At 43.1% G+C, this 14,358-nt stretch overlaps 3 protein-coding genes across 5 annotated transcripts; 1 reads left to right on the top strand and 2 right to left on the bottom strand.

Annotated features, from left to right (window-relative positions):
- Positions 1 to 62: 62 nt before the first annotated feature.
- Positions 63 to 7,491, bottom strand: LOC6634561 (transmembrane protein 198). Its single transcript, XM_002057942.4, has 4 exons — positions 6,971 to 7,491; positions 4,970 to 5,338; positions 4,033 to 4,530; positions 63 to 3,044 (listed from the first exon to the last, which is right to left on the bottom strand). Exons 1-4 carry the CDS (start codon positions 7,133 to 7,135, stop codon positions 2,865 to 2,867), a joined length of 1,212 nt encoding a protein of 403 aa, XP_002057978.1. The 5' UTR covers positions 7,136 to 7,491; the 3' UTR covers positions 63 to 2,864.
- Positions 7,492 to 7,794: 303 nt separating this feature from the next.
- Positions 7,795 to 12,011, bottom strand: AP-1-2beta (adaptor protein complex 1/2, beta subunit). 2 transcript variants are annotated; one of them, XM_015169557.3, is made up of 2 exons: positions 11,871 to 12,011; positions 7,795 to 11,234 (listed from the first exon to the last, which is right to left on the bottom strand). In XM_015169557.3, exon 2 carries the CDS (start codon positions 11,172 to 11,174, stop codon positions 8,397 to 8,399), a length of 2,778 nt encoding a protein of 925 aa, XP_015025043.1. In that variant the 5' UTR covers positions 11,175 to 11,234; positions 11,871 to 12,011; the 3' UTR covers positions 7,795 to 8,396. The 2 variants fall into 2 exon arrangements, with proteins under 2 accessions (XP_015025043.1, XP_002057979.1); XM_002057943.4 differs by having other exon boundaries at positions 7,795 to 11,230; positions 11,871 to 11,971.
- Positions 12,012 to 12,299: 288 nt separating this feature from the next.
- Positions 12,300 to 14,230, top strand: LOC6634664 (histidine-rich glycoprotein). Of its 2 annotated transcripts, none has more exons than XM_032440581.2 (3): positions 12,300 to 13,415; positions 13,488 to 13,555; positions 13,628 to 14,230. In XM_032440581.2, exons 1-3 carry the CDS (start codon positions 13,398 to 13,400, stop codon positions 14,016 to 14,018), a joined length of 477 nt encoding a protein of 158 aa, XP_032296472.1. In that variant the 5' UTR covers positions 12,300 to 13,397; the 3' UTR covers positions 14,019 to 14,230. The 2 variants fall into 2 exon arrangements, with proteins under 2 accessions (XP_032296472.1, XP_002057980.1); XM_002057944.4 differs by having other exon boundaries at positions 12,310 to 13,415; positions 13,625 to 14,229.
- Positions 14,231 to 14,358: the final 128 nt, after the last annotated feature.

Genomic DNA, 14,358 nt, shown 5'->3' with positions numbered 1-14,358 from the left:
TTGTGTAACCCGAACGACTTGCGGACCGTAAACAAAAAAAAGAGGCCATTTGTCATATTTGTTTTGGCTCGCATTATTTATTTTTCTTACAATTTGTTATACGTATTATTATAAACTTAGCTGAATACGTGTATTGATTTATTTTATCATTTTTTTTTTTTTTTTTTTTTTTTTTTTTTTGAATTTATGCAAAGTTTTGCTACATAGCTTTTCGGGTTTTTTGTTTCTACTTATTTCTTTCTTATTTCTAGCTGGAATATTTCATATTAAACTTTTAAATGCAGAGCTTGTAAGGTTTTCTACTCTGGCAGTAAACCCTGATTAGACATTGTTTTTGGCTATAAATTAAATAAACCTAATTAACATAAATATATAGTACGGCGTTTGAAACGATAAACAAGTTGAATTGTTTGTCCGATTGGTTTTCATATATTTTTTTTTTTTCGAAAACAAACAATTTCCAAAATTAACAATTGCGGACGGCAGCAATTCGGTTTTGTTTTGTTGTTTAGCTTGAAATTAGTCTGAGGTTTTAACATGCATTGTAAACCTAATGTTAAATGTGCGTGCTTATTTGCTTGGCAATGTCTAATCGGGCTTTGTTTGAATTGCTTCAACTTGAGTTTGTACTGCAGTTTGCATGGATCTTATACTTAAGCTTAGCTTTAACTTATGATAATCCCGCTAAAAGTTCTCTTCTTCTTCGATTTGGGCCTAAACAAATCTGGCTTGAAATGTGCTATCTTTTCGCTTACTTAGTAAATTCCATAATAGGCAAAACTTTTTTCATCAGATTTGGCGTCAAGATTTTCTTTTCCCTTAAAATTCGGACATAATTTATTGTACTTAATAGGTATGCATATATATAATATATAATATATATATATAACTATGGATTACTTGATCAAAATCGAAGGAAACATCAGTTGTTGTAATTAGTAAATGCTATTGAGACTTAATGTTTAAAAAGTTTTCTTGGTTTTTTGTTAGAAAAAATTTCTTGAAATCTTTTGAATAATGATATATTTATATATATATATCTATGTGTATATATCTATAATTTAGGTGAATATATCTTTATTAGGTGTATGTTAATGTAATTAGTAGATGTCCAACTCGTATAATTATAACACAGATACAAAATCATTAGTAAATCTTTTTTCTGTTATTTGTTTGTGAAGCGTCATGAATATTATTCATATTAGTTTTAGTTCCAGTTTATGGACAGCACACGAGGAATACGCAAAACTTATATACGGCTCATATATTCTATGTATTTCTTATACTTTATATATGCTCCATTTGATGAGAAACAATGCTCTATTCCAACTGGCCCGTCATCACTCTTCGATCTTCGATCACGAACTCGATCTGCTTACAACTCTGTTACGCAACACTACATTAACGGTAGTGCTTTTGCGACTTAACCAACACTGCTTGTGCGACTTAACCTAGACGAGTACAGCTTTACGTTTCCTTATTTTTTCTTTTCGCTTTAGCGAGTCGAAAACAAAAGTTTCTTATGTAATAATAATACCTATAGATCGTGATTGACCTGGCGTTAAATGCTCTACAAGTGCAGGAATGCACAGAAAAGTAAACGATTTTGGTGCAAAATAAAAATAGTGTTGAGAAACCCGCACGACTTTTCACTTGCACGAGTCTCTCTGGAGAGTTAAAGTTAAAAAGGAAAAGTTTTTAAAGAAAGGCTTAACAAAAAATTCCAACTCAATGCAGATATATTTGAGTCATGTTTCACATTTTTCGGCAAATTCACGTCTTTAGGTGAAAAATTTAATTGCGGAAAATGAATGAAAAATTCTTTTATGCAGCTTCTCTTATGAATATAAATATAAGACAGCGAAAAATGTTATTTTCACGCTTAGAAAATGAAATCAAGAACTTGAATGCTCATCTAGCTTTTTTGCAAAGTTCCACTAAATTATGAATTAAAAGAAGATGAACTAAAAGTAGAATATTAGCTAGTATAAGGTAACTGAATCTTCTGCAGATCGTTTACTTTTCAGCCCAGCCCTGCGCTCATATATATATTATTTTCATTTCTTTTTTTCTTTATTCTATCAAGCTTATTCCCAGCGATTTAGTTAAGATATTTTTGAAATATCAGCTTTACGCGTAAACGAAACCAACAAAATTTCATAAAATTTCTCTACCATATTCCGTATAATTATCAAGTTAAAGCTTGTTCTTTATCCTCCGACGAATCTTTCGTTTCTTCCGACGAATCTTTCGTTTCTGTTGACGAATCTTCCATTTTATGTAACAAATTTTGCGTTTTATTTGACGAATCTTCCGTTTCTTCCGACGAATCTTCTGTTTCTTCTGTAGAATCTTCTGGTTCTTCTGGAGAATCTTCGAATCTTTGAACGAATCTTTCGTTTCATTGACGAATCTTTCATTTCTCTAACGAATCTTTCATTTCTCTAACGAATCTTCCTTTTCTCTGACGAATCTTCCGTTTCTTCCGAGGAATAATCCTTTTATTCCAACGAATCTTCTTTTCCCCTGACGAACCTTCCGTTTTATTTGACGAAGCTTCCGTTTTATTTGACGAAACTTCTGTTTAATTTGACGAAGCTTCTGTTTAATTTGACGAAACTTCCGTTTCTTTGAAAAATCTTTCATTTTTTTCTCTTCTTTGATCTCTGCCAAGTTTAAATTCTGGCCAGTTTGCAGCTCATTTCGACTGCTTGAATCAATAGCTACATGCTCTTTCCTAATCCGTAAGTGTGTGTCCAGCTCTCTAGTCCTGTAATCGCCCCCGACCCATGTCCAGCTCTCTCTCTCTCTCTCTCTCTCTGCCCCCCTTACGGATATAGTTACATGTAGCTATTGCTTGTTTGTTATCCAATGTCGCGCACGATTTCAATCTTATCGCACAGCTCCGGATCGTGGATGGTCGTAAAGTGGGTGCGATCGCTGCGGAAGGTGTTCCGCTCATTGGAGCTTGTCTTTATCGAGCGCTCCGACGGTGTCTCCGTGCCGCTCAACTGGATGCGCTTCTGCAGCGCCGAGACAAAGTTCTGCAAGCCCCAGACAAGAAGAAAATAAGTTAAGAACGGGCATACTAACTACACAATACGCTGTTCACGGGGTAAGATAAATTTAATCTAGGGTCGTCTTAATTATTGGGTGACTCTCAATCTGTAGGCACCGAGCAGTGACTTTCAAACTGTAGACATAGATCAGTGACTCTACAACTGTGATTGGATAATGGATGATAATCGGTAGCAACCGACATTAAAATACTCTACTCGCAGCTCAAAAGAATTTTCTTCGTTATTGAAGGAGTGACTCTCAAACTACTCACCCCGATCAACGACTCTTAAACTGTGAACGGATATCAGATGATTATCGATAACAATCGACTGTACATTACTCGATCCAAAGTCGAAAAGAGTCTTCTTTAATATTTACTTGGTAACTCTCAAACTGTAAATCTAGATCAATGACTCTGAAACTGTGACTGGTTTATAGATGATGATTGGTAAGAACAGACTGCAGAATACTCTATCTATAGAAGCCGCCTTGATTATTGGCTGAGTGACTCTCAAACTGTAACTCCGACTGTAACTTTCAAACTGTAACTAGACTATCGTTGATGATCGCTTGTAACCGACTGCACAATATGCTACTCACTGTCGAATTGAGTCTACATAAATATTTCTTTGTTGACTCTCAAACTGTGGTCGCAGAGTAGTCCTTGTCAAACTGTGACTGGACAATCGATAATGTAACCGACTGTACAATACTCTATTAACTGCTGAAAAGAGTTTGCTTGATTATTTGATTTGTGACTCTCAGACTGTAGATAAAGTACAGTCACTTTCAAACTTCGACCTACTGAAATATTGATATTGGAATTGTTGGATGACTGTACACGGCGGCTGAAGGTTTGAGACTCTAGCTTTAAAGTCGTTGGATACATGGGTCCATTGGCGGTCCGCCCAGACGGACGGATGAACGAACCAATATACTCGTTCTCAGCTGACACTGGATTCGTCCACTCACCTGGGATATGATGTCGCCGCGCGCGGTGCGCACCTGATATAGATAGCGAAATTTGCGCTGACGCGCCTCCTCGCGGGTCTCCCGGGTGCGCGACTGGGCCCGCCGCATGGGCACATGCGGATTACCCGGCGCCGGGGGTTGGCCGTGCGGCAAGTGGGCGCCATGCGGATGCTGTTGATGGTGCCGCATATAGATGCGCTTGCGATGATCCACCCGCCAGGCGGTGATGAAGCACTGCACCATTATGCTGATCACAATGGTCACGGGCCAGGCGGTGATCAGCAGGCCGCCGTAGCAGGGCGGCGGCATGGGATGCGGCTTCATATTGAGTATCCAATTGATTGTCTCCAGGCTGTGCATGAAAAAATCTATTGCGCCAATCACCATGGCCGTGCCCACAATGCTGGATGTCAATATGGTCACATATTTGACGCAGCAGAGCGTCAGCACCGAGCAGATGACGGCGCCGCCCACCACGGCCACATAAATCTCGCGATACTGGGAAAAGTAGAGGCACGGATTAGACTTGAAGATCTTTTAGGTCTTATCTTCATTGTAAGCAAATGTTAATATTTATTAACACTGTGGCAACGCTTGGCCCATAAATGGGTTGTCTATCAAAAGCTGATTGCTATGCGCCACATTGTAAATACTTGACATGCAAATGTGCGGCTTCAATGAGCATGGGAAAACGCAAACAAGCCTGAATTTGTGTAAATTACCAAAGGGTTTGTTTAACACAACATAAGTTAACAAGAGCATTTTGTATGTTCAGATTGTTATCTAGTCGGATTATGCATATGCTTAATATTTACAATGTGGCTGATAACTTAACATGCAGATTTTGCATGTTCAGCTTGTAAAGTAAAGTAAAGGTGTTAACTTTTTCCTAGTTAAGTGTTAAATGTGGAATCAATATGAAAAAGTTGGCACCTACCCCAAACTCATTGTCCGGCATGGTGGCCACACAGACGGCCATCGCAGCGCCCGAAAGTAGGGCGCCGGCAAAGGCGCTGATTAGAACGGAGGCCACGGGATATGTGGAGCCGAGCACAGCGCCGAGAAGGCCGGCAACAATGGCCAGCGCCGAGTCGGCCGGCTTGCCCAGCCAGGTTATTTGAAAGTCCTGCAATATGAATATGCCATTGGCGCCCACCATCAGGCCGCTGAGGAAGCCGACCGCGCGCAGACAGCGATAGCCCAGCAGGGCATAAACAATTCCAAATACCGCTATAATGGCCCACAGCAGCGCCGCCAGCGTATCGGGTGCGGTGGGTGCACATGTCTGGCTGCTCTCCAGGATGCCCTGCACAACGACAAAAGAGAAAAGGGAAAATAAAAAACGAGAAAGAAGGTTTATCGTCGGCACGCCGAAGATTTTATACCCTTGCGGACCAAAGAACCTACTTTTGGATCGCTCGTTCCTATGACAGATATATAAAATAGTGGTCCGACGTTGATGGAATTTTGCATATAAATGAGGAGCATGGTAAAACTGTAAAATACCGAGTTTGGTCAGGATATCTTAATAAACAAAAAAGTTTCCCATACAAGAACCTACTTTTCGACCGATCGTTCCTATGGCAGTTATATGATATAGTAGTCCGATGTTGATGCCATTTTGCATATAAATGAGGAGCATGGTAAAACTAAAAATTGCCGAGTTTGGTCAGGATATCTAAATAAACAAAAAAGTTTCCCATAAAAGAACCTACTTTTCGACCGACAAAATAATAATACTCTCTGTAAGGGTATTAAAATAACAACAATTCTTTTAAAAGAGCAATCCATATGGCAAACGGAAATGGTTAATTAAATGCATTCAACCATGCGATATGCAGTTGGGTCGCGAGTTCCCTTTTGTTTTTATGCTTCAGGTCCTTAAACCGATTTCCCGTACCAAAAACAATTGCCATAAACAAAGGGCCAACTGTGGGGGAGTCTTTCATGATTGAGTGATTGAGCGATTGAAACCCATCGCATCCAGACACAAATAATTCGTAGAACCAGCTGCATTTCTGCCTGGGAACGGTTGAGCGCAGGTTTTTAGCTTTTAAGCCAGCATCTATTTTCGATTCGTAGTCCTTTCCATTGGACATTTAAATTTCTTTGAAACGACTTTTTCAATACATTTAAAGTCTGGTTTTTCGAATTCTTTTCAATTAAAGGCTATCAAAATCTTTTACCTCATATACAACTCTCTCTCTCCCTCTCTCTCTCTCTCTCTCTTTCTCTGTTATGATTTTACGATTACAAATCTTCCAGTTCATATTCGTATATCTTAAGCATATAAGAGTTTTTGCGTATAAGAGTTTTTATATGAAAAATCCCTTGCCCACATACATACATACATACATACATACATACATACACATATACCATATTAAATGGCTGCCATAGAAACGATCGTGCAAGCAATGAAAACAAGGTTATCTGGCTATGTATTTAAATGTATACATATATCACTCTAGATACATACATATATCTGCCTGAAGACTTCAAAGTTAACTGTACTAACTTGCATTTATATAGTTAAGCTTCAACATAACCTCACTTGTTTTTCTGTTGAGACTTGTCGCTTAAAACCATAATAAACATGTCAGCATATCATTTGCATGCACACAGGCGCACACACATATATGTACATATATATATATGCATATATGTATGTGTTTGGCTGTAATTCGATCAAGGACGAGTTTTTTTTTCGGGTGCAGCTGCACTCGTTGCCACTGACACAGTTGGCGCCACTTGCCTGTCCGTCCACTCATTGATGACTCAGTTACAGTTAGCTGGGCTGTTGACACACAAAACGCACACACACACGCGCGCACACGCATGCACGCACACATACGCGCTGACAACGAGATGAAAGCAGAGCAAACGCATGCATATTTGCATACATAACCTCAATGAAAGTTTGTGTCTGTGTACGCACCTTAATCAAAAAAGGCCAATCCAAGTGAGAGATGCTTTTGGTATCATCGTGCTCCTGGCCATCATAGAGCACATCATAGCTATCCAGCGAGTGCAGGGCGCTGCTTTCCGCACCAGCTGCAACTGGAACTCCAATTGGAGCGCTCACATTTCCGGCTGCACTCATTATCCCGGAGCTGAGCTGTGCCTAGTCGCCAAATCGTTTGCTGATTGGTAACAACGGGTCGCGCCACATGGCCAGCCGAGATTTGTGTGTCAAAATTGCAGCCAGCTTCAATTTGGGGCGGAGTTGTTTTCACGCATGTCCTGCAGCGAATCCTTCACTATATGAACTGCGCGTCTGGACGCTCCGTTTCAAATAAGTTTTCTTTGTTACAATTGCGCTTTGGCTTTTCCTCTGTTTTTTCCTCTTAAATGCACTCGCGTTTTTATTGTGTACACTTAGTTGGCTTTATGGAGCTGAAGCTGGAGCTGCTGCTGGACGTTACAATCGGGGCCAAGACGAATTTACTTGTGGTACAACAAAACAGCGATTCGCGCCGAACAGGGACAACCACACGCCGTATGCCGTTGCCATTTGGCTGTCGCGGGTGCGAGCAGGACAGCAACAAATGGCGGGCGGCCCTTTGCAACCCTTAAACGGAAAGCTCAGCAAAAGCTCAGGAATTGTGCGGCGGCGAGCTTTCGCGTGTTAACGGTAACGGCGTAAACTTTATGCTAACACCTTTGCAGGTATGTAAATATGTAAGTGCAATCGATTATATACCCTGTAAACATCAAGTCCAAAGCAAGCATAGGCGAACAGAGAGTGGAGTAAGCGATTCATTTCTAATGTGTCTCAGAAACTAGTATCTATTTTTTTTTTTGGGGTCGCAGATGTCTTCTTCTTCTTTATAATACCCTTTACAAGAAATCTATGTTAATGTGCAGCCGAAACTCCCCAATAACAACAAGGAGCACATAGGGTATACGCAAGGCGTTTTGATTATATGTTTATATATATATATATATATATTTATGTATATGCGTTATACAGACATGCGATTACTTAGTATTAAGCGCGAAAAAAAATTGGATGATAAAGCCCAACGGATGTGCTCCAGATAACTTATTCTTTCCTCTCTCTTACTTTTTTTTTTTTTTTTTGGAATGCGTCCAACGTCGATTTGGTTTTTGGATTCGGGCAGCGTTTTATAATGTGCTCCAGTTATGCACACATATAATATATATATATATATATGTGTGTATGTATTATGTATATATAATTGTAAAATAGATAATATTAATAATAATACACCTCAAGGTTTGCGTACTTGAGGATTTTTCATTTAACGCGTAATATTCAAATAACTACATAAAGTTTTATAATTTCAACCCGAATTGTTGTTGTTGTTGTTGTTGTTGCTCCTGTTGCCTCTTGTGTCCATTTAGGGTGAGCGTATGATGGCCTCGTAGGCGGCGAATATGATGTTGGCCACCTCGACGGAGCGGGACTTGAGGCTGAGCGTCGCATCGGGATTGCCCGGCTGCAGCTTCAGCTCGAGCAGCACCCAAATGTTGTTGGTCAGCTTAAGGGACTGATAGAGCATGTCCTGGCCCTCGACATTGCGCTTGGCAATTGTGAATATATTATTTGTGGTCATTTTGGAGGCGATGCCATCGGTGGTGCCGATGACGCCGCTCAAGCTATATTGCAGCTCATTGGCGGCGGGTATCTCCTTCCAGGTGTTGAGGAACACGCGCTTGTCCAGCTGCCCATCCTCGGCGAACAGCACATTGCCATGCACCAGGCAGGCAAAGTAGAAGATATCAATGTTATTCTTAACGGCCACCTGCAGATTGTTGAGCGGCTCCATGCGCTGAATGGGTCCGCTGGTGCCCAGCGCTAGGCTTATTTCGGTGCTCTGATTTGGCGGCAATGGTGGCGCCTGCAGAGGTGATCCGGGCACCAGGCCGAAACTGTTCTTGTTTAGCTGTATGGCAAAATTGGTCATCGGCTGCATGGCCTTGTTGGTCAGGGTCATGTCCATGTAGATTTCGCCGTTGCGGCGCGAGAATGTGCCCTGGATCTCGAGGCCTTTGCCCTTCTCCGCCGGCAGCCAGGTGACCTTTGGTATTTGCACGCCCACGGACAGCGAGGTGCCGGCCAGGCCAAAGATGTCGCCCAGCAGACTTGTGGCGCCACCGGGCGCGGCATCTGTTGCCGCTGGCGGACCGCCCAGCAGTATGTCCAGGCCGCCGCCAAGCAGATCCACATTGCTGGTGGTGGTGGCGGGCGCAGCGGGCATGGTGGGCGCATTGATATCCATGGAGAGTAGATCACCGATGAGCGACTCCTGATTGGGTATGACCGTGGCCTCGGAGCCGGCGCCGCTTTCGGTTTGCTCGGCACCAGTGCTGCCAGCGCCAGCGGCGCGATTTGGCAGAGATTTGCGTACGCCGGCGCCGCGTCCCTCCACAAAGGCTGTGGGCGGCTTATGGTAGACACTGGCCAGCGAGCTGATGTGACAGATGAGCTCATCCAGGAGCGTCGGCTCCAGCAGATCGGTTTCCTCTGATATGAGCGGCTTGTCGGCCAGCACCACCTCCTTGGCGGCGGCCGGATCGGTTGAGAGCAGACGCCAATAGATGAAGCCGCGATCGCGCAAGTCCGGGTTGTCCGAATCCTGGGTGGCCAGCGACAGGACATGCTGCACCAGCTCCTGTGTGTCTGATGGCCGCTTAAGGAAGAGTTTCACCACAGCGGTCAATAGCTGCAGCTGCACCTGTGCATTCTCATCCTGGAAGCCCTCCAGGAAGCTGTCGAGCAGCTCATCGGCATTGTCAATGCGCTCCGCATACTCGCCAATGATCCAGACCATCGAAGCACGCGCCTCCGGCTCATCGAGCGTGTCCAGATTCTCGCACAATGTGCTAATGATGCTCTCATATTTATTGGGATACTTGCGGAAGATGTCCTTGATGACAACAATTGCCTCCTGAACGACATAGTTGACCTTCGTCTGGATGAGATCCAACAGCGTGGAGACACAACGCTCCGCCGATGGCTCCACTTTAATGGCGCAACGTCCGATGGCGCGCACAGCTTTACGCACAAAATCCACATCCACCTCGGTGGCGTACTCCTTCAGCTCACTTAGGACCTGGGCAATGTTGCTCTGATTGGCCAGACGTATCATAATGTCCAGTTTCTCGAGCTTCACATAGATGGGATCATTGTACTTGACAAAGAACACCTTCATCTCGTGCTTAAGTATGTCCGGACGCTTCTGGACAATCAAGTTGATGTTACGCAACGCGACATACTGCACCTCCGGCTCGGAGGAGAGCAGCGTGACCAGCGGCGGCGCCAGCTTCTTGGTGAGAGTGGCACAAAAATCGCTATCACTGGACAGCATCTCGAGCAGCTTCATTAACACCTTGACGGCACTCAGGACGACCGCGGCATTGGCATGGGCCAGGCGCGGTGTGATGCGTTCGCAAATGGACTGCGCCTCGCGCTCATCCTTGGGACTGTAGTTGGCCAGCGAGTCCAGTATGAAGACCTGACCCCATTCGGTGCACTCGTTGAGCGCCGTCAGCAGCTTGTTGATGGTCACCGAATTCATCTCGACCAGCGGCTGGCCCGATTGGCTGGCCTCGTTGATTTCGCTAAGCGCGGCAACGGCATTGGCCACCACCATGGGATTCGAGTCGGATAGCAGATCCTTCAGCTGATCGAGAAAGCCCTGATCCTCTACCATTGTTGCCGATATATCATACAGTTTGGCCACACAAACGGCGGCCGTTTTTCGCACATACGGATCCTCATCCTTGAGGCACTTGCGCAACGGTTCGCACAGATATTCGGTTATCTTGTCCACACGAATGCAGCCCATGGTGCGCACAGCCAAGGCGCGTATCAACGGGTTTGAGTCCTCGCAATCCTTGACGAACGTATTCACCGCCATGATGGCCATGTCCGGCTGCGATTTGGCATAATTCATCAGATACAAATAGACCAGCTTCTTCAGCTCCAGATTGTCCGTCTGCATGCAGTTGACCACATCCGGAAATAAAGCGGAGACATCCTTGCCAACGGTCATGCTGGCAATTACCTTCTTGACCGCCTCCTTCTTCTTCTCTTTCTTGTCATTGTTCAGCTCCGATTTCAGCTCGAATATTTCGCCCTTTTTGGTGGTCGTAAAATACTTTGAATCGGTCATCTTGTAGTTTTTCTTCTTGTCCTTCTACTCACACCGGAACTGTCTCACGCTTGGAACTTGCTGGGGAAAAGGGAAAAACAGGAAGATTAATGAAGAATCAGCACAGTTCCTTGCAGGCAGATATCCGAATTGGGTTCTATAATAATACTGCACGATAAAGATTACTTTAAAAATCTTTTTCGAAAAGCAAAAATTTCACATAATTTATGGAAAAGTTTGTTCTCATGAATTTCGCTAAACTATATAGATTTTATTATTGACCGACTGTGTTCCTTTCGGAATATATATGTATGCCGACTTGGCATACCCTCTCTGCTACAGCATAACAAGGCAAATAGATTGCGCCGTCATCCTGGTCAATAATCTCCCCGGAATACCCCACACAAGGGCACATCAATCAGAGCATAACTCAAATTCAAGCTATTGATTTGGGTATAATATGGGCGCTTCCTCTTAAGGGGCGTAGCAGCCCACTCTCACACGCACACACACACATACACACACACACACACACACACACAGAGGCACGGCAAGAGTTTACTCATATGACAGCTTGAACACGTCTCACACTTTTATTAATGTCAATTTTACCGCTAAATCGCCAGACAATTAACTATTGCACGGATTTTGCGATTGTTTGCGCACACTCTGTATTTGCGGGCAGTTCGTTAGAATTGTTGCAATCCTTCTAATTACCTTAAAATGAGCTTTTCACGGAATTTTGTTTGCTATTATTTTTCTCCTCTTTTGCTGCTGCTTCTTGCGTGCGGACTTCAATATGTGTGGGCTTCTTACGTGTGTGTGTGTGCGTGTGTGAGAGAGAGCAGTGTTGCTAAGCGCCATATCGATAGCCAACTTATCGTCGATTATTATTCAAATGTGTGTTTTGGAATTTCCAAGACGGGGGAAAATGCAAAAAAATGCACTCAACTGCATATGAAAGAGAAATTATGTATATATGGAAAGTCGAAAAACAAAGAAGAAGAAAACAACAATTTGAAGTTGGAAATTGTTTTCGTGTCATTGCGTAACACACGAATTCAAACGGTCTAGTTGTTGCCAATATTAAATGTTACATACTTTTATAATACAACTATTTAATTTGTTAGTTTCACGTACATGCAGCCACAAATTGACAAGTCTATAGATATGTATTGCCCATTATTATGAACACATGTGTGCAGATATATTTAATAAACATATATCAACTTATTTCCGTTGACTGAGTTTTGTGCAGGTGCGCAAACACGGCAACAACACACCTTGTCGATGTCTTCCGTCTGTGCGAAAAACCGAAAAAGAAGTTTTCGTGTAACAATAAGAAAATCACAAAGGAAATCAAAACAATGCAACAAACTGCGAGCAATACGAATGCCCAATGCGCTACATTCAGCAGAGATCGCAGCAGATCCACAAATATGATACAAATTCGCATCAAGTGAAATAAAGGTGAAATAGCGCGTGAATTCGATCGTGGTGAATCGCAAGTCGTAAAGCCAATCCTTGACAGAGTTATCAAAGCAAGAGTTGTTAAAATCCAGAAAAATTATACAAGCTCGAAGCTCAAATAAAGTGAAAAATAAGTGAATTCGGGCGTGAATTGGCCGTGATTTTGGCGTGAATTCAATCGTGGTGAATCGCAAGACTTTTAGCCAATCCTTGGCAGATCCAACTAAATCACGAAAGAGTTGTCAAAGCAAGAGTTGTCAAAATCCAGAAAAATGTTACAAGCTTGCAGCTTAAATAAAGTGAAATCGGGCGTGAATTGGGCGTGAATTCAATCGTAATGAATCGCAAGACATGAAGCCAATCCTTGGCAGATCCAGCTGTCAATGTAGAGTATACGTAAGACCTATCAAAGCAAACGGGAGCCCAACAAATGTGGGAACAAAGGCGAAACAAGTGAAAACACCCACAATCCACAATATGGCCATGATGATGATGATTTGCTATTGCAATAACTGTATCGACAATGCGATCGCCCAACATAAATTGGTGGTTCGGATCGGCGCGTGCGCTTGAGACGGGCGCTTTGGGGCCTCGGCACGGAAGCGAAACGGAGCGCATTCCACGCCACATTCCAGCTGGGAATGGCCCCTGTGCCTTGGTCATGATCGTGTTATAAAATAATTTGGACGCACTGTGCCAGCAATCATTCCATATCGAGCCACTCGAGCGAACGCATCGCCAGCTTTTTCCTCAACCTCACAAAACACAAGCAAAATGGATAATCGTCGTGTGGTAAGGCCGCGAAATGGCGGCATCGGATGAATCTATATATATTTATATATATATAAATCTTTCTTTATGCAGCTGCTAAAGCTTTCGTTTGTGGCTGTGCTGGTGCTACTTTTTGTTGTGGTGCAGGAGACAAGCGCCGGGTATACCATAAATATCACATTTTATTGGATTATAAGTTTCTCATTGTAGTATTCCCTTAACCTTGTCAGCAGTCAACAGAAGAAGAAGAAGATTGTCATCCATGTGCCAGTTCATAAGAAGATCGAGAAACATGTGCATACGATTATAAAGCATGTGCATCATCATCACAAGCCGATTGTCCTAAAGGAGGAGAAGAAAATAATACACGAGGAGCATCGTCCCATACAAATCCATCAGACCAAAGAGCACATACATCATCACGAAAAGCACGATCATGCACATCACGATCATCACGAGCATCACGAACACCATCATCCCATCGAACAGGTGCCCATCGAGCAGGAGGAGGAGGAGCACATCCATCATCATCATAACTATGAGCACAAAGATGGGTTCATTGGCAGCGAGACGGATGCCAGCAGCAGCAGCAGCAGCAGCATCGGCAGCAGTGAGGAGCGCTGACACTGAGTGCGGAGTAAACCACAGCGGCGACGTAGACTGAGGATTAACTAAAGAGAAGAAAACACAAAACGTGGCTCGATATGTTCTGTGGGTGATTTTAACTTTGTGATGTAATGCTTAGATATAGGCACAAAACTTCTTTTTTTTTTAATTTTTTTTTTTTATTATATAGTAAAATAGCTTAAGTATCGGGGTATTGCGAAAATAAACTGGTAAAAAAAAAACAAACTATACTCTGCCACATTTAAATGCGCGCCAAGAGTTCGATTTTTCAGCCACTCTTAACAACACTGGAGCGTTCGATAACACGATACGACGACGTTCGATAACTCGACATAGC

This window comes from Drosophila virilis, chromosome X, assembly GCF_030788295.1.
Source record: "Drosophila virilis strain 15010-1051.87 chromosome X, Dvir_AGI_RSII-ME, whole genome shotgun sequence".
NCBI lineage: Eukaryota > Metazoa > Arthropoda > Insecta > Diptera > Drosophilidae > Drosophila > Drosophila virilis.
This window is presented reverse-complemented; position numbering and strand designations above follow the sequence as displayed.